The following is an 18,314-nucleotide window of genomic DNA, read 5'->3' as shown; positions in this document are numbered from 1 at the left end:
TATCTAGGTTAATCATCTATTGAATGCTATCGCTTTATTCATTGCTTATATTTGGTTTAGTATATTTCTACTGGGCTGTGGCTCACCCTATATGGGAACATCATTTTCAGGTTCAGGTGATAAGCTACCTCCAAGGACTTAGCTTGGAAGGACTTGGATTTTGAAGACTATTTTCAGTTATTTGTTTTTTTTATTTGTTAGTACATGTAAACACTCAAGCCTAGGGCTTTATTTGTATTTGAGTTAGAACTCATACTTTTGTGTCCAAGTGTTGGCTTGGAAAGATGTAAGCCTATAGGGCATTTAATTTGATGTTACATGTAATGCTTTTAGTTAGTAACACTCTGATGAATGTTATAATGAATTGTTTCCTTTTTAACATTGCATGTTGATGATATATATATTTAATGGGTTTTTTTTTGAGGGCGTGATAGTTGCTGCAAGTCATCATTCAGCGCAAGTCCTTTACATAGCAGTGATTCATCCCTACAAGAGGTATATGAATAATGAATATACACAGTCACAACAGCATTGGTTGCATACAAAGAGTAAGCTGTAGCATCTACTGCATCCAGTCCCAAGTCATTTTCTTATTGTACATAACTCTTGTTCATTTATAAATCAGAAACAAGTAAATACGTACATGCACACCCACCCACCCACACACACAGAGAGAAAAGATATGCTAAAAAGGTATCAATTGGAGACCTACCTGAAAAAAAAAAGTATAAAAGGGCATTCCATTTTTTTAAAAAAAGTTCCCAGGAATATTTGATTCCAAATTAACCCAACCAATTTGGCAAGCCTCATTCATTGTCTACTCTCTTCTTGCTAGTCATCCTTCATTCTTAAGTAACTACAAAATTTAGTATAAAGTATAATTTTTTTTCCCTTTATATTATTATTATTATTATTTTATTTAGAACAACTTTTCTGCTTAACAAATGAATCCATGATACTAATGGGTATTAATAAATCTGGAATTGACCTTATGTTACCCATCATTCCAGGTAAGGAAGTACATGTTGCCTATTGTCTTCTATAAGTCATTGCCTCAAACCAGGTCATTTCAATAAAAAAAAATTAAACACCACAACAACCCATCATTCACACACAAGTATAGATCAGATCTCAGAAACGTTTCCAACTTAAGGTATCTTGATCTCTCTATTAATTATCTAGAAGGTTCGATTCCTCATCAGCTTGGGAACTTTTCCAACTTAAGGTATCTTGATCTTGGTTGGAATTATCTAGAAGGTCCGATTCCTAATCCTTTTGGGAACATTATATCCCTTGTACATCTCAATCTCTATCTTAATCAGCTAGAAGGTGGCATTCCAAAGTTGTTCGTCAATCTAAGTCATTTACAATCATTAGAAATGAGTTCCAACAATTTAAAAGAAGAAATTTCTAAGATTCTTCATAAGTTATCTCGATCTGAGAACTCATTACAAACTTTGAGTTGCCGGTGGAATCAACTTAGAGGTACATTGCTTGATTTCACAAGATTTTCATCCTTAAGGGAATTAGATCTCGGTGGAAACTAACTAAATGAACCTTTCCCAAAAAATCTTGGACAACTTTGTAGTCTTGTTCTCCTAGATTTGTCTAGAAACCAAATTACAAGGCTGTTACCTAATTTTTTCGAAAGTATTCAAAGATTTTCAAAGCTCAAATATCTGTATGTGTCTTCAAATTCTCTGGAAGGCATAATCTCTGAAGCCCACTTCTCAAACCTCTACAATTTGCAATATTTGGACTTGTCTTTTAACTAACTAGTTTTGAACTTTAGCTCTGATTGGGATCCTCCTTTTCAACTTCGTGAAATATGCTTGGAATTTCAGATACTGTCCCTAGTTGGTTTTGGGATCTATCGCCCAAGTTAAATGTTTTAAATCTTTCTTGTAACCAAATAAATGGCTTGTTACTAGATTTATCTTCAAAGTATATTGATGCTATCGGCATAGATTTAAGTTCTAATCACTTTACAGGTCAAATTCCATCACATCATATCTTAATAGAATTAGAAAAGTGAGAAATTAAAAACTAATGATGTTAGTACTTTTACCTTGTTAGTTCTTCTTCTTCTTCTCTTTCTTTGAAAGGTGAACGTATATTTAATAAGAACAAGTATTTTTATTAATAAGATATTGTATTGTCAAAAAAGCTTTGATTAAATGATTGCTCACCTCTTGGGATGAAAATGCATGAGATTGTTGTTGATGTGACATTGCCCGAATAGTGGGATGACTACAAAGTGAATCAACAACATAGCATATCTCCTTTTAGACTCACCTATTTTTGTTCATCACAAATTGCTGTGTGAACCTGTTTGTGAGATTTTTTTTTTTTTTTTGGGTGCTCATTTTTATATGTTTGTAATGGATTTAAGTTCAGAAAAACACTGTCAGGGTTATAATGGGGATTGATCAATCTTGAAACTTTGTGATATATATGTTAATTGAAATCTAGTCCAGAATATCTACATTCATTCATTACCTACACATCAGTGGCTAACTGCCCTGTAATGTAAGGGTTTACGAAGGGCTTTAACAATTATTCTCATATTCAAAATTGATTTTGAAATTGAGAGAGAGAATCACCGAAACATAAATTTCGAAATCGAAATCGAGAGAGAACTTCGAAATCAAAATCGGAATCGCCAAGATGAGTCACCGAGATTGTATCATTTTGAGATGAATCAGCGAGAGATAAATCGATCCATTGAGAGGGTTTAGAGAAAGAGAGAGAGTGAATGAGAGACTGAGTAAGTACAAGATAAGGGCTACAAAATGAGTGAGTGAGAGAGATTGGGGCTTCAGAGGGTTGCCCATTTAAGGTAGAGAGAGAGGACATTCGAAGGCGCTTTTAAACGCTTGAAACAATGCCATTTTGATTTTTTAAAACAGCAACATTTAAGAAACGTCGTTAAATAAACATCGCTAAAACTCATTTTTCCTGTAGTGAGATCTTGAGTAAAAAATTTTCCAACTAATGAATTGTTGACAATTTATTCATCTAAGCTTATCCTGCGTGCCCAATTTGATCTATCTTGAGCTATTTTTTCCCCTTCAACATCGGTTGAATTGATTACTTATTCATCTTAAAACTTATGCGGTTAAAAATATGATAACTAGTAGTTCATTGTTTATATTCTCAATGTTAGAACCCACAAAGGTATATGTGTGTAAATTAAATGTATAAATTAAATAAACATTAAAATAAAATAATTCAGAAAATAATTATATAAATTATTTTCCGAATTAAATGCTTACAGAAATTAATGTCGACGCTTGTGTTGGACACAATCTCCTTAAAGTAGATTTCGCCCTAGCTCCGGTGCTTCGATTTTTACCGGCGTCTACTTCCCAGGATGCAACGACTAACACTTGATTTTACAGCACTATAAAATCAAGTCTGGCGAACCAAACAATGCTATAACTCTTTCTCTTTCTTTTCCTAAAAAATAAATGCAAAAACAGACTCAGGAGCAACCGAGAATGAACAGAAGAAGAAAGGGAAGAAGTCTAGAAATTTTTTGGATTTAAAATGAATTGCTGGAGCAGACTTTATATAGGCAGATTGGTGGCTGTTCGAACAAGTAGAAAACCTGTTCAGACAGATTGAATAGCAACCAACAAATTTGAATCTGTTTGGAACAGATTTAATTTTGAATTCAATAGATTTGAACCTGTGTTGAACCTTTTGAACTGTTCGGGTGGGTTAAACCTGTTAGGGACCTGTTTGGGTGAAGAAAAAATTCTGGACCAATTTATTTTGAATTTTGAAACCAAAATAAAAAATAAAATACAAAAGTTTTTGGCAGAAAAAGATAAGTATTTGGCCGGACAAGCCCAACCCAACCTCACAGCAAGCACCCGTGCCCAAGCCCAAGCCCAGCCCGACCGATCAGACGGGCGGTGACAGCGGCACGCATGTGGTTTTAATTTTAGGTCCAATGGGTTTAGCCCACTTCACCCATAACCTCACCCTTCCACAAACTTGGGTACCCCTTAGAGCCTATCCAAAGTATCCCAAGCTAAGGTATATAAACCCATTCAAAACCTTAAGCCTTTCCAATGTGGGACAAGCACATTTCACAAATGTGTAGGAAACCCATCAAAAAACTAGTTCCACGAACCCAAAAACGGGCATTGAATTCTCATTCATCCAAAAATGGTTTTGAGCAACCAAATACATGAATTTATTCACTACACGGTATTAAACATGAACTCAATTAGAAACGTTAAAAATAATGCTTGGGTCCCACCTTAATTAATGCTCAAAGTTAGCAAAAAATAAAGTTATACAAAAGTCATTTTCCAACAATCCCCCACATGAATGAAATTCACGATAACGGACATGCAACAAGATACAAACAAAGAAACAATACATTAAGAAGATACACCACATCGAGATAGGTAGCTTTTGGCTTTGAACCTCCTCTAGTGAAAGCCTATCGAACTTACTGGCTAATCAGTGGATGCGATGCCTTGAACTTTTCAGCTGTTTGTGTAAGCCCAGACAATTGACTACACATAGTGTATCCGCAGACACAGTTTGGTTCTTACAGTTGTGTTCACTTTGGCCCTGAACAACACTTGGTAATTCATGAGTGCTCTTGTAGACACCTCATTTTTGACCGACCTTAAGACTCAGACGTCACCAGTTGAGCGCTCGGTGATGTTGCATATTGTGCTCGCTCTGAGGTTTCAAAGTCTCGGCTGCGAGCCTTGCCTCCAGACTTCGGGGCTCTTTTGTGCTTTATCTCGGTTTGCGAACCAGGTCTTGTTTTCTCTATTTTCTCTTCCTGAAGGGAGGGAGAGGTCTCGTAGACCATCTCTTAGTGACCGTAGGCTACGTTTCGTGGTCGTAGGCCATTTTTCCCGTTTGGAGCCCAGTTTTCAGTTTTCAGAGCCGTCGGCCGTGTGCCTCGGTTCGGAACCGCTTAACTACCTCCGTTTGCTCCGATTTTTGGCACGCACCTTGCTTCCTCCCTTTTGAGGGACACTGTGGCCCGAGAGACCACCTTCGTGGTCATACGCCACTTCCGGTGCCTAACAGCCTGTTTTCGGGGCCCCAGACTGCGCGTTTTGGCCCCCGAACCCTCGTTTTGCATCTGTCTTGGTCCATTTTAGGTAGGGACCCTATTTTCATTGTTAGGGAGGTGGTAGTATGGTGGGAGGCCACCTTTTCCCCTGAAAAACCAGTTTTCTCTTTTCTCTCTCCAAAAGCCGATTTTCTGACAAAAAGCTGGTTTTTCTCACTTTTGAGCCACAATTTCTGGCTTTTCATACCACCATTGTGTTGTGCTCATCTGGGAGGCCACCAATATGGGTAGGCCGACCAGTAATTCTTCTTGACCCTTTTGAACCCCTCTAAAAAGCTGGTTTTTCTCTCTCCTGGGTCACATTTTCTGGTTTTTCACCACATAGCTGTATTCTACTCATCTGGGAGGCCACCTTTCTGGGGAGGCTGACCAGCTTTTCTGCTTGACCCTTTTGACCCCTGGTCAGCCGACCAGGGGGAGTGGCCGGCCGGCCACCTTAGCTAGTCGGCCAGCTTTCTGCTTTTTGCTCTTATCAAGTGTGTTCCAGTTGTGCCAGCTATTTTGCACTTGACCCACTGTCCGAGGGTTTTGTCCCTGTTTTGGTCCTTAAAAGGGGGTTTTGACCCCTTTGCTTGGTTGGTAGGAGGAGTTTGACCCTTTTGGTCAAGCTTCTTGAGGAAGCTTAACCCTTTTGGTCTAGCTGGTCAAGCTTCTTTTAGAAGCTTTGAACCTCTCTCTTGGCTTCTCCAAGAAGACTTACTTCTCTCCCTCTATATAACCAACCCTCCATCTCATTTTGCAAGGGTTAGACATTTGGTTAAGGCATACACACTCCATCCTCCATAGCCTTCTTCTCCAAGCTCCAAACCCTAATATTCTTGGCCATTTTACACTACACCTCATAGCCTACCACCCTCACCATCCACTCCAGCATCTTGGAGGTCATTTGCAAAGCTTGAGGAGTCACATTCTTGGTCCAGAAGTCGCTGAGGGTCGGCTCTACAAGGGTAAGTCTTCATTTACCCCCTTTTTGTACTATTTTTCTTTATACTTTAGCTCCATTTGCAAGCATTTTTGAGCCTTGGTGTAAACTGAAAATAGTCTTATTTTGAACTCCTCTTCATGTTTGATTAAGGATACTTTTCTGTTTGAGGTCTCTTACATCCTTGTATGCTTTATCTCTCTTTTAGGGCTTATTTTCCATAATATATTAGCCTTATTTGTGAGCATTTTTGGACCTCGGCCTAAACTGAAGAAAGTCTTGTTTTGACCTCCTCTTTAAGTTTGATTAAGATCACTTTTATGTTTGGAGTCATCTTCTTCCTTGCATGCTGCACTTCCTCATGCTTTGCGCCATACATTTGAGCATTTGCATTGGTCTTATTTTGGCATCTTGGCCACTGAAATCCAGTGGATTTTCAGTGGCCTTGATGTGTCTTTGAGCTCCAAAATCATAGAAGAGTGACCTTCTCACTCCTCATTCTCTTTACTAGCATGGTTGGCCTTCCAAAGGGACCCTATTTTGCATGCATTGAAGTCATGTTTTAGGCCTCATTCTGAGGGTTTTAAGGTCTTCCTAAGCTCTTTCAAGAGTCCATTTTGCCATATTTTATGTCTATGATGTATGTATAGAGCAATCCCGTTCAAGGCCTTTCAAAGTGGCCTTTCTTTGCATGTTTTCGAGACTGATTTTAGGGCCTTTTTGGTGGGTTTTAGGGCTGTCATAACTCATTTCCAAAGGTGATTTTGCCATGTTACATGTCTATCTTGTATGTGCTTAATAACCCCTTGTATGGCCCTCTAAAGGCACTCATCATTTTTGAATGCATTGGTTGCATTTCAGTGGTTATTTTGGCATATTTTGACATGTTTTATTCACTATTTTGGCTGGTTTGATGAGTTCTCATACGTTTCATATACATGCCATGTAAACCATGCTTGCTAGCCAAATTTGCATGCTATTTTAGTCCATCATGTTAGCACTTTTTGGCCATGCTTTAAACTAGAAATGTGCATGTTTTGGGACTGCCTTGGCTCTGTCTTTGTACCTCATGGCCAAATAATGCTTGCTTTGCATAGTTATAATTCAATACATGTGCCTAGCTTTGAGTTTCGGGACTTATTTCATGCATCGGGTGCCTTATTTCCATGTTTCGGGATCATTTAGCATCATGTTTCAGTGATGGAGATTACATGTTTGTATGCCATCTTTCATCCCTTGCCATGCTTTGGTAGAGTGGCATTTTATGCCTTAGGTTCGGTCCTCGGTATGCGTGCACGTGTACACGCATTTCGGTTGTCTCTTTCCATCTAATGGCCACTGATGTGAGTGTGGCTGAGGTCCACTCATGTTGGTGTAAGTCCATCGTGCATTGTGTATGCCATTTCAGTCCTTAGCATTGCGTGTGCTAGGTTGTATGTTAGAGCATTGTGTATGCCATGTTACATCGAGTATTGTGTATGCCATTTCATAGCATTGCGTATGCTAGGTTGTATGTTAGTCGCATTGTGTATGCCGTCTCATTTGCATCGTGTTTGGGATAGGAGTTAGCCCAAGCACGGGAAACAAGGGACGCTTCGTACTCCAAGTGACGGAACGTGTCTCAATTCCCTGTCGCCGACACTCCAGATTACCCATGATGGAGTTTAGGTCTTATTGTGTTTTCATGTGCATTCATTTCATATTGAGTCGTGCAATTCGACTCCTCGGCCATCATGCATCGATACACGTGATTGGTGGCACGAGGATCGAGGACTACACTCCTTGAAGAGTAATCATGCATACATATGTGAAAATACTTTGCCATGCCCCTTTGTTGCTCTCTGTTGCAGCAAATCAGAAATCAGCAGCCTTCTGGAGCTTTGCACAATATTCCGAGAACAATTGCAAACAGAGGCAAATTGGGGCATCGTAATGGATTTCTGCGCAAGGCAACTCAAGCATGCATCATTCATCATTTGGAACAAAGCTGAGGCGGTCCATGGATTTGCGTGCTAATTTACCTGCTTTCCTAGATTAATTTGTTAATTAATTAGGATTTTGTATTTATTCGGACTGTACTATTTATTCAGACTGTATATTATTTATTCGGACCCTCCGAGCGAGGGCACAACTATAATAAGTGTGCGTGCGTGTGATGTATGTCTTCCAACCCCACGTCTTTCTCCCTTTTATTTACCAGCTTATGATGGTTAGATTAGGGCATGTTTCAATTAGCATATAGCATGATAGCATGTTTGCATTCATTCATCTGTTTTGCATGCATCGGGCTCAGCGCATCATACTAACTACATTTGTATTTCAATTCCGAGTTGAATACTTGTTAGTTGTAGCATTTCACATGCCATCTTTAGAATAGCCAAGCCTATCTTAGTTGCATTTTGCATGTGTTGCATTAGGCATTTCTGTATAGTTAGGATCATGCATGGATTTCTAATTAGCTTCTGTTTTGGCTTGGAGTACTCGGTAAGTGGTTATGCTTTAGCATTCTTGCACGTGTGTGAGTGACTGCCATGATAGCATGCTTTACCATGAGGCTATTTGCTTATATGGTATACCTGCCTGAATACCTGTGGGTGAAGGTTGGGTTATTTGGATTGGAACAATTCATCAATTGTGAGTTTTAAGCCCACTTGAGAGTGGCAAATCATCTTGTTTTCTAAGCCTACCCGAGGGTGGCAAAATTTGCATTTTTAGCCTACTTGCGAGTAGCAAACCGCTTTCAAAAACAAACATGAAACGTTTTGTTCCAATTCAAGCGATCCATTCTATACTTGTATGCTGTGCGCATCACATAGTAAATATAGGCTAATAACCGGAATAAGAACGCATAATGTTTTCAAAACTAGATATCATGGTTAGTAGAGGCCGATCTTTGATCGGGCAAGCGGGGGTGCTCACGAAGTGACCTTCCCCAATCGTACCCAAGTTCCCGAGCCGAGGCAACTTTGGTGATGACAGACACGTGGCCTTAGGCAACGAGTCAGGGTTTCCTAAATTTTTTAAAATAAAATATTTAGGTGGCGACTCTGTATCTGGCAAAGCAGTCCATGTTTGGCACTTCTTTCAAAAAAATCTGTTTTCAAAAACGATTTGCCGGATTTGGACTCTTTGATGATTCATCGGTCTTGCATTGCACTCTGCGAGATTAGATACTGGACCGTGACTTTGAGTCCTGAACTGTAGTGAGCCCAATGAACAAAACGGGGGATTTCCTCCCGGGACATTCGGGGACGTCTACAGCTCTAGAGAATTTAGCCCTCTCAATTCTCACAGAACCGGCCCGGTTCACACTCATATAGGTGATTTCTTATTAAGAGTATCCTGCTATACCCCACTTGGAAGTCCAAGTTATAAGAATCATTAAAAGAAAAGCTTATCCTACTAATGCTGCAGATATCACTCTTTTTATCATAGAAATAAGTAGAAGTATATCTCCTTAGTGATACGTGAAGTCATCCATAATTCGGTTGTCCCTTTAAACCTAGATCTTGGGATCTTCAGTCAACTAGGTTGGGTTGCCATTATGGAGACTTTTAAGTAATAGGCTTTAATCTCATTCTCCTCGATAAATAGTACACTTGCTCTCTGGCTAGCCCTTTAGTCAATGGATCCACAAAATTCTCCTTTGACTTTACATATTCTATGAAAATTATTCCATGTGAGAGTAAAAGCCTAACGGTATTATGTCTTCGACGAATATGTTGAGACTTACCGTTATACATATGATTTTATGCTCGTCCTCTTGCTGCTTCATTATCACAGTGAATGCATATAGCTAGCATAGGTTTAGGCTACATTGGAATGTCTTCTAAGAAATTACGAAGTCATTCTGTTTCTTCTCTTGTTTTATCTACTGCGATAAACTCAGCTTTCATTGTCAACCTTGCTATGCATGTCTGCTTGGAGGATTTCCAAGAGACTACAGCACCTCCTAGGGTAAAGACATATCCACTAGTGGATTTTAAGTCTTTAGTATCCGATATCCAATTTGCATCATTGTACCCCTCGAGCACTGCTGGATATTTGGTATAATATAAGTGATAATTCTGGGTATGACTTAGATACCTAAGTACCCTAATTATCGCTTTCCAATGATCGGACCCTAGATTACTTGTGTACCTACTCAATTTGCTTGATGTTGGCTGAGGGTTCATTGAGGCCACTTAAGTTACAGTTTTAGTCTTTCAATTTTATTTATTTGGTGGAGATGATGTGTTTCGTGCACTTGTACAGATTTGGCAGGAAATATGAACATTCAATCAAAAAAGGCGCGAAAGTAGATTCTTCGTGCGAGAAGTGAAGAATCCGAGCCAGCCAGACCATTGTACGTATGGCCCACCACCGCTCGTGCAGCCCACATGGGCGCTCGAGCGGCCCACCTAGGGACGCATGCACGGAATTTTTGGTCTGTTTTGCTGAGAATAAAAGACAGAAAAATAGCCAAAATTAGGGTTCGAAAAATTAGTTCAGAGAGAAGGGAGGCTAGGGTTCTGAAGAGGTGATTATTCTACCAAAGCTTGAAGGACACTTCCATGGGGGTTTCTTCCTCATCTTCTTCTTCTTCTCACTCCTCCATGACTGGCTAGTCGTCTTTTCTAGGGTTTTGATGAAACCCTAGTCATGTAATAGAATTTTTCATTAGCTTTAATTGTGAATTGGTTTGAATAGATGTATGGATGATTTAAAAGTTTTTAATATTTGTTTCTTTCATCTCTTCAAGCATTTTACTCTCTGTGATTATTTAATACTTTCCATACATTAGTTTTCTTTGTGTTTGTATTCAAAGTACGAGACGAGTCATGCTATGAGAGACGGGTCGTATTGCTACCATAGTTAGAGCAAACGACTCATACTACTCGGGATGATTCGTGCCTGTATGTTGAATGTGATAACCCTCTTGATCAATATTTCAAACTTGTAGTTGTGAAATATTGCGTAGTTCAAACCGAATCGCAATTGTTGGCCAATGTTAAGTCACATTCATGTGGTTAGTGGTGAATTCTCTGCCCTAGGATTTTTCCCAAAAAATTAATATCTCAAACCCTAATTTTAATTGTCAGTATAATTCCTCAATTTCATTTAATTGCTGTTTAGTTATAAAATCAATCCTATCTTTTTAATCAAAATTAATTTAGGAATTTTGCGATTGAATTAATCTAATTTCACATTTGTTCCTGTGAATCGATACCTGGACTTGCCATTATTTTAATAGAATTTGGTATAGTTTAGTGATTTATTTTTGGTGTGTGTAATGACCAACCATTGCTTACATCATAGGCTATATCTAGCCTAGTGCAATTCATTAGTACATCAAGCTTCCGATTATCCGAGAGTACTCTAATTGTGATATGCCTACACCTGTATTTTTTGACAAATGAAACTAATGTTAATAGGTGTTTCAGCAGGACGGTTGTCATGCTTTCCAAATTTCTCCAGAATCTTCTCAACATAGTGAGACTGAGATAAAGCATATCCTTCAGATGTTCTAGTAATTTTTATTCCTAGAATTATATCTGCTACTGCCAGATCTTTCATGTCAAACTTTTTGTTCAACATTTTCTTTGTGGATTTAATCATGTCATTATTGCTTTCAATAATGAGCATGTCATCCACATAAAGACAAACTATGACATAGCCTTTGTCTGTGCTTTTAATACAGACACATTTGTCACATTTGTTTATTTTAAAACCATCCGAAAGCATAGCGCGATCAAATTTTTCATGCCATTGTTTCAGAGCTTGTTTTAATCCATAAAGGGATTTGACCAGTTTACAAACCTTTTTCTCTTGGCCAGGAACTTGAAACCCTTCCGGTTGTTCCATATAGATTTCCTTATCTAACTCGCCATTCAAAAAATTTATTTTAACATCCATTTGATATATTTCTAGATTATACAAAGCTGCAATCATAATCAACATGCAATAGATGTTATTCTTCTCACTGGTAAATAGGTGTCAAAATAATCATGGTTTTCCTTCTGCCTGTATCCCTTAATAATAAGTCTAGCCTTGTATTTATCTATTGAACCATCTACTTTCATTTTTCTCTTGAATATCCACTTATATTCAAGAGGTTTACATCTTGGTGGAAGATCCACTAGTTCCCAAGTATGATTTTGCAGTATTGATTCAATTTTACTATTCACAGCCTCTCTTCATAGTGGAGCTTCAGGACTTGACATTGCTTCCTTGAAGTTTTGAGGCTCATTTTCTAACAGGTATATCAGAAAATCTGGACCGAATGATTTGGAGATCCTAGCCCTCTTGCTACGTCTAGGTTCATCTACTTCATTATCATTTTGGCCTTCACTGTTACCTATAGCAGTATCAAAAGTTCTTTTATTTGAACTTTTCTCTTCAATTTCCTTGCTAGGAAAAATGTGTTAAAAAATGATACATTTCTTGACTCAATAATAGTGTTTACATGCATATCCGGATTTTCAAATCTATGAACTAAAAATCTATATGCATTGCTATTATTGGCATATCCAATGAACACATAATCAACGGCCTTTGGTCCTATCTTAGTCATTTTGGGACTAAGGACTGCCACCTTGGCCAAACACCCCCACACTTTGAGGTAATTATAGGTAGGTCGTCTGCTTTTTCATAATTCACAAGGTGTTTGATTGAGTTTCTTGTGGGGTACCCTATTAAGGATAAAGTTAGTTGACAAAATCACCTCCCCCCACAAGTTCTGAGGTAACCCTGAACTAATCAACATGACATTCATCATCTCTTTAAGAGTTCGATTCTTTCTCTCAGCAACACCATTTGACAGAGGAGAATAGGGTTCAGTAGTTTGGTAAATAATACCATATTCAGAACAAAATTATTCAAATGGCGCATCATACTCACCACCTCTGTCACTCCTCATTATCTTAATGGTTTTGCCAAGTTGATTTTCAACCTCTAGTTTATATTGCCTAAAAGCTTCTACGACTTCATCTTTACTTCTCAATAAGTAAATATAGCAATATTGAGTGCAATCATCAATAAAAGTAATAAAGTACTTATTACCTCCTCTAGTTTGAACAAATTTTAAATCACAGATATCTGTGTGAATTAAACTTAGAGGTTCAATACTTCTTTCAACTTTATTAAATGATGCCTTAGTGAGTTTTTCCTCAACACAAATCTCACATTTATGATTATGGTCAAATTCTAAGTTAGGTAAACATTCTAAAACAACAAGTCTACGCAAAGAATTAAAATTAACATGTCCTAATCTATCATACCATAAGAAAGAAGACTCAGCAATATAAACAGAAGATATGTTCTTATTATTAAAAGCCAAATTAGGTACAACAGTATTTACATTGAGCTTAAAAAGTCCATTACTCATGTAACCTCGCCCCAATACATTCCACTCTTGGAGAGTACAACTTTATCAGATTAAAAGACTAATTTAAACCCATTCTCAATCAACAATGACCCAGAAATCAAATTCTTGCGAATTTTTGGCACGTGGAGTACATTGTTAAGAGTGAGTTCTTTTCCCGAGGCCATTTTCAGCACAATCTTTCCTTGTCCTTCTACAATTGATGTAGAGGAGTTTTCCATAAAAAGTTGTTCCCTACTTTCCACCACTTTATAGGTTGTGAACATCTTCTTATCTGCACGGATATGGCGCGTTGCTCCAATATCCACCCACCACTCCTTGGAATTGTCCACCAAATTTGCTTCAGAGACTACTGCAGTAAGATTGCTTCAGAGACTACTGCAGAAAGATTGATGTTTGCCACTCCATCAGAAAGATAAAAATCTTGGCTATGTTGGCTTGTGCTGGCTTTTTGCTTGAACTCCCTCCGTCCTTGTGAACGTGACAATCCTTAGCGCGATGCCCATCTTTGCTGCACACAAAACACTTGCCTTTGAACCTTTTGTTGAACCCATTGTTGATCCCTTTATTGATCTTACTAGTGGATCCTTGTTTGGAACCATCGCCATCATGCTTCCACTTCTTGTTGTTGAACTCTGACCTATGTTCATGTTCTACAACATTTGTTTTAGCCTGCATGATGTGGTTTCCTGACTTTTTGTCGGAACCTCGATTGTCCTCCTCAATTCGGAGCCGCAATATTAGTTCCTCCAATTTCATCTCCTTGCACTTATGCTTCAGATAATTCTTGAATTTCTTCCAAGATGGTGGTAATTTTTCAATGATTGCCGCTACTTCGAAAGATTCACTAAGAACCATCCCTTCCGCATGTATGTCATGGGGAATTAATTGGAGATCTTGAATTTGGCTAATAACCGTTTTGGAATTCGTCATTTTAAAATCTAGAAAACAGCTGACAATAAATTTCTTTGTACCCGCGTCCTCTGTCTTATGCTTATGATCCAGGGATTCCCACAATTCTTTAGCTGTGCTTTTCACACTATACACATTGTACAGTGTATAGTCCAACCCATTAATGATATAATTCCGACACAAAAAATCACCATGTTTCCATGCATTAACTGCGGCAACCACTTGCCGGTCAGTTTCTCCCTCATTCAGTGTTGATGCCTTTTCATGAGTGAAGCGAGCCAAATTCAATGTCATAAGATAAAATATTATCTTTTGTTGCCATCTTTTAAAATCATTGCCATTTACTTTCTCTGGCTTCTCCCTATGATTTACCGATACTGCCGGAGTCATCATTGGCACAACAGGTGTGGGGGTCGGAGTAATAACAGTCTCAGTACTGTTTATTTCTCTTGTCATAATTCTAACGAAATAAAAAAATACCCCAATCACAAATTTATATACAAAATAATTTACACACAAAATAAACAGAATAATATTTTGTAACAAAATTCTAATGATAAACAGTATATTACTACTATGTTATCAAAGAAATCCTTAAATAGTATATTATTACTATTCAATTTCCCGAAACAAAATATTTGTCTGTCTATCGCAAAAATAAATAAAAATAAAAAATCTACTTTAAGATTGTTATCCCACCTTAATTAATGCTCAAAGTTAACAAAAAAATAAGGTTATACAAAAGCCATTTTCCAACACTTAATATGTCCTCTCACATCAGACCATAAGTTTGAGCATATGTTTCGTTGTCTACTTTGATACCATGTTAAATTATTGATTACTAATTCATCTAAAAATTTAAATTAACAAGTTTATTATTTATATCTCAACCCCTTCCATCTTAATAAATACCTTCTCAGAGCTTTTTTTTATCAGCTTAAATTTTTTGATAGCCTTTCTCAGGGCTTTACTTACAAACAAAATTTGTAATTCTAACACTAATTGAGTGCTTTTTTTTTTTAAATATTTAATGCATAATTGAAAACATCTTGATTTCATTTATTTTGTGTATCTTTAGCCACCCAAAGAAGCTTCATCGAAATAAGATCAACTTGTTAGATTTACTCTATCACGTGACTTTGGCAACCAAAGGAAGATATAAATAGCAATAAATACATAATTATCCTATGCTATGGGTTGATATTTGTGTATTAATAAGTTGATTGATTAAGTTTGTCACTTAGTTTATTTACTTCATTATGCAGCATAAAATGAACCTCTTATGGTAAAGATCAATGTGAATCCACATATTAGTAACCATTGTCACACACGAATTTGGATGCATAGGATATCCAAAATATATGCATTTGCTTTTGACAAGATCATACCCTTGCTTGAAAGTACGGTTCTACAGCTAATATTAGTAATCATTTTTTCATAAACTAAGATCTAATGTTGTTTTCTTAGACCCTGTTGTGATCCAAAAGTTATGAATTGATGTTGTGCTTTTACACCTTGGAAGATGTTGCTGGCCCATATTGTCTTTGCCAAAGTCTTTGCTATTGATAATAATAGCAAATTTCCATTCAATGACGTCTTATGGTATTATAGTTGCTTTGAGATTACGATACGTCTTCAAATTTCTCTTTCTGCCTGCCTAAATCACTCATGGGGCAAGTTTGGGAAGTTTGAATAATAGTAAAAAAGTTACTAAAAATAACATATTTTCAAAACAATCTATAATTGTTGGATAATACTTTAAGATTTTCATAGCTTGAAATTCTTACATGATCTAACAATTGTAAGTATTTTGCGATAAGGGGATAAAGTGATTTGGAAATAGATCTCTAGTTCTTGGTGAATTAAGATTGTGTTTGGATTATGGATTTGTAGAGGAATTTAGAAAGAAAAAAATGAAAAAGGAAAAAAGATAAACTATCAATAAGTCGTAATAGTTAAAATTAATTCCCATAAAATCCTATTTAAAAAAGCTCTAGTAAAGTTGTCACTAAAAATAATTTTTTTTGACATCTTTTGCATATGTCACTAAACATTAACAATTAGAGTTTTTTTTTTTTTTTTTTTGTTACGATTTTTATAAATTTTCCCTAAAACTTACAATTAGTGATGTTTTTCTGTAACAAAATTTTAAAATTGTCGCTAAAAGTTGAAAATTAGTGACTTTTTTTGTGAAGATTTTTTTAAACCGTCGCTAAAACTTCTAATTAGTGACATTTTTTTGTGCCAATTTTTAAATTATTGTTAAAAATTAACTATTACTAACTTTTTTTAAATAGTATTTGATAAAAAAAAACGCCATTACCTATTAAACAACAAATTTACTTATTAGTATCTTCACGTAAGTCCCCTAAAAAAAAAAAGAAGTGAAATATGAATAAATTATAAATACATTCACCTACATTTCACAGATCTATTTTTTCTTTTTCTCTTTCCAAATTCTTATCCAAATTTATACTTCTTAAACATCTTAAAAGGTGGAAGTTTACTCTTTCTCTCTTTTTCCGTTACGTTTCGTCTAGTCTCCATGTTATGTTAGACCGTTTGGTGTATCCTTTTGAAATTTGGTATCTACTGGTTTTGTAGATTTGTGTACAAAGAATTTTGAATTTGCTGAGAGAATTTGCATTTCATTTTCTTTTTTTAATTTTATAAAATAATAATTAATATATTAATAATTAGATTAAAATGCAGGCTAACATCTCTCAATAAACTTGAATTTAAAACCTCACTTACCTTGACACCTAAATGCCTTCTTTCATAATCATTTGAACAATTACCTAAGGTCAACTTATATTTTAAATTTGGTGAGCTTAGTTAATTATGAGAGTTCTTTTATCACCATTGTAAATCTTTTGAGCAATCATTCTCTTTATTTGAGTGAAATATTTTTCTGTGTGATTATCTGTTGATACAGGCTAATGAAGAAACACATAAGCCTCATTTGATAACAGACTTTTTAGTAATTTTTTAATTTTTTGGTTAAAATATAATGGAAAAAAATAATATATTTGGGATGAGTTTTGATTTTTTATGAAAAAATGTACAAAAAGTAGAGAGAAAATAGAATCTTTGATTTTTTAGTATAAGTTGTTAGCTTTTTGATTTTTTTTTTACCACTTTTTGACTAAAATCACCACTTGCCAAACGAGTCAAATAATTATTTTTCTATATTAGATTTACATATATTTATAATATTTTTTACTCTATATTCAAAACGATCAATTATATTAACGTGATTGAGTTTTTGAAAAACTCTCTATACAACATTTACCACATAAAGGATATGGGATCCTTTGTCTTAAATTGTTGTCCCAACCCTTGTTGGAAATGGTGGAAAAATTCTGGGTAAAATCAGAATTTTTTCTCTAGTTTGGTCTATTTTTTAGGTGGGCCCCGAGCATCGATTTACTCGGGTCAAAGTGGTAACGCGTTCTATGCCGTGTTGTGATTCACGTGGTATATTTGGTTGCTCAAAACCATTACCGAGTGAATGGGAAATTGAAACCAAAGTGTGCTCCATGGAAATGGAGTTATGGTGGAAATTCTTTCAAGTTGTAAATTGGCTTGTCCCACATTGATTTGGTGGGAAGTTTTGAAAGGGTTTATAAGGCTTAGGGTGAGATACTTGGGGTGTGCCCCAAGGGGTACCCAAGTGTTTTAGAGGGAGAGGTTATGGGCAAAATGGGCTAGACCCACCAAAAATCACCACACGCGCACCGCCGTCCGGTCGGGCGGGCTGGGGTGCGTGGTTGGGTTGGGCTTCTAATCTTTTTAGGCCAAAAACATTTGAATTTAATTTTATTTTTTATTAAAATAAAATCCAGAATTCAAATTAAACTGGTTTGGATTTATTGTTCATCCAAACAGGGCCATTCCCGTTTTCAAACAGAATTAAACTGTTTTGGATTTATTGCTCATCCAAATAGAGCCCTTCCCGTTTCTATCTGTTTGAATAAACAGATTCAAATCTGTTTAAATTTGAATCT

At 36.6% G+C, this 18,314-nt stretch overlaps 1 protein-coding gene across 1 annotated transcript; it reads right to left on the bottom strand.

Moving 5' to 3' along the window:
* Positions 1 to 12,208: 12,208 nt before the first annotated feature.
* LOC145793474 (uncharacterized) lies at positions 12,209 to 14,763 on the bottom strand. The gene is made up of 5 exons (XM_082876306.1): positions 13,926 to 14,763; positions 13,530 to 13,747; positions 13,292 to 13,422; positions 12,912 to 13,006; positions 12,209 to 12,369 (listed from the first exon to the last, which is right to left on the bottom strand). Exons 1-5 carry the CDS (start codon positions 14,761 to 14,763, stop codon positions 12,209 to 12,211), a joined length of 1,443 nt encoding a protein of 480 aa, XP_082732432.1.
* Positions 14,764 to 18,314: the final 3,551 nt, after the last annotated feature.

The sequence above is a fragment of the Camellia sinensis genome, chromosome 6, assembly GCF_055761805.1.
Source record: "Camellia sinensis isolate YWXY chromosome 6, ASM5576180v1, whole genome shotgun sequence".
In the NCBI taxonomy this organism is placed as follows: domain Eukaryota; kingdom Viridiplantae; phylum Streptophyta; class Magnoliopsida; order Ericales; family Theaceae; genus Camellia; species Camellia sinensis.
Note: the sequence above shows the minus strand (reverse complement) of the source record. Positions and strands in the feature narration are given on the sequence as shown.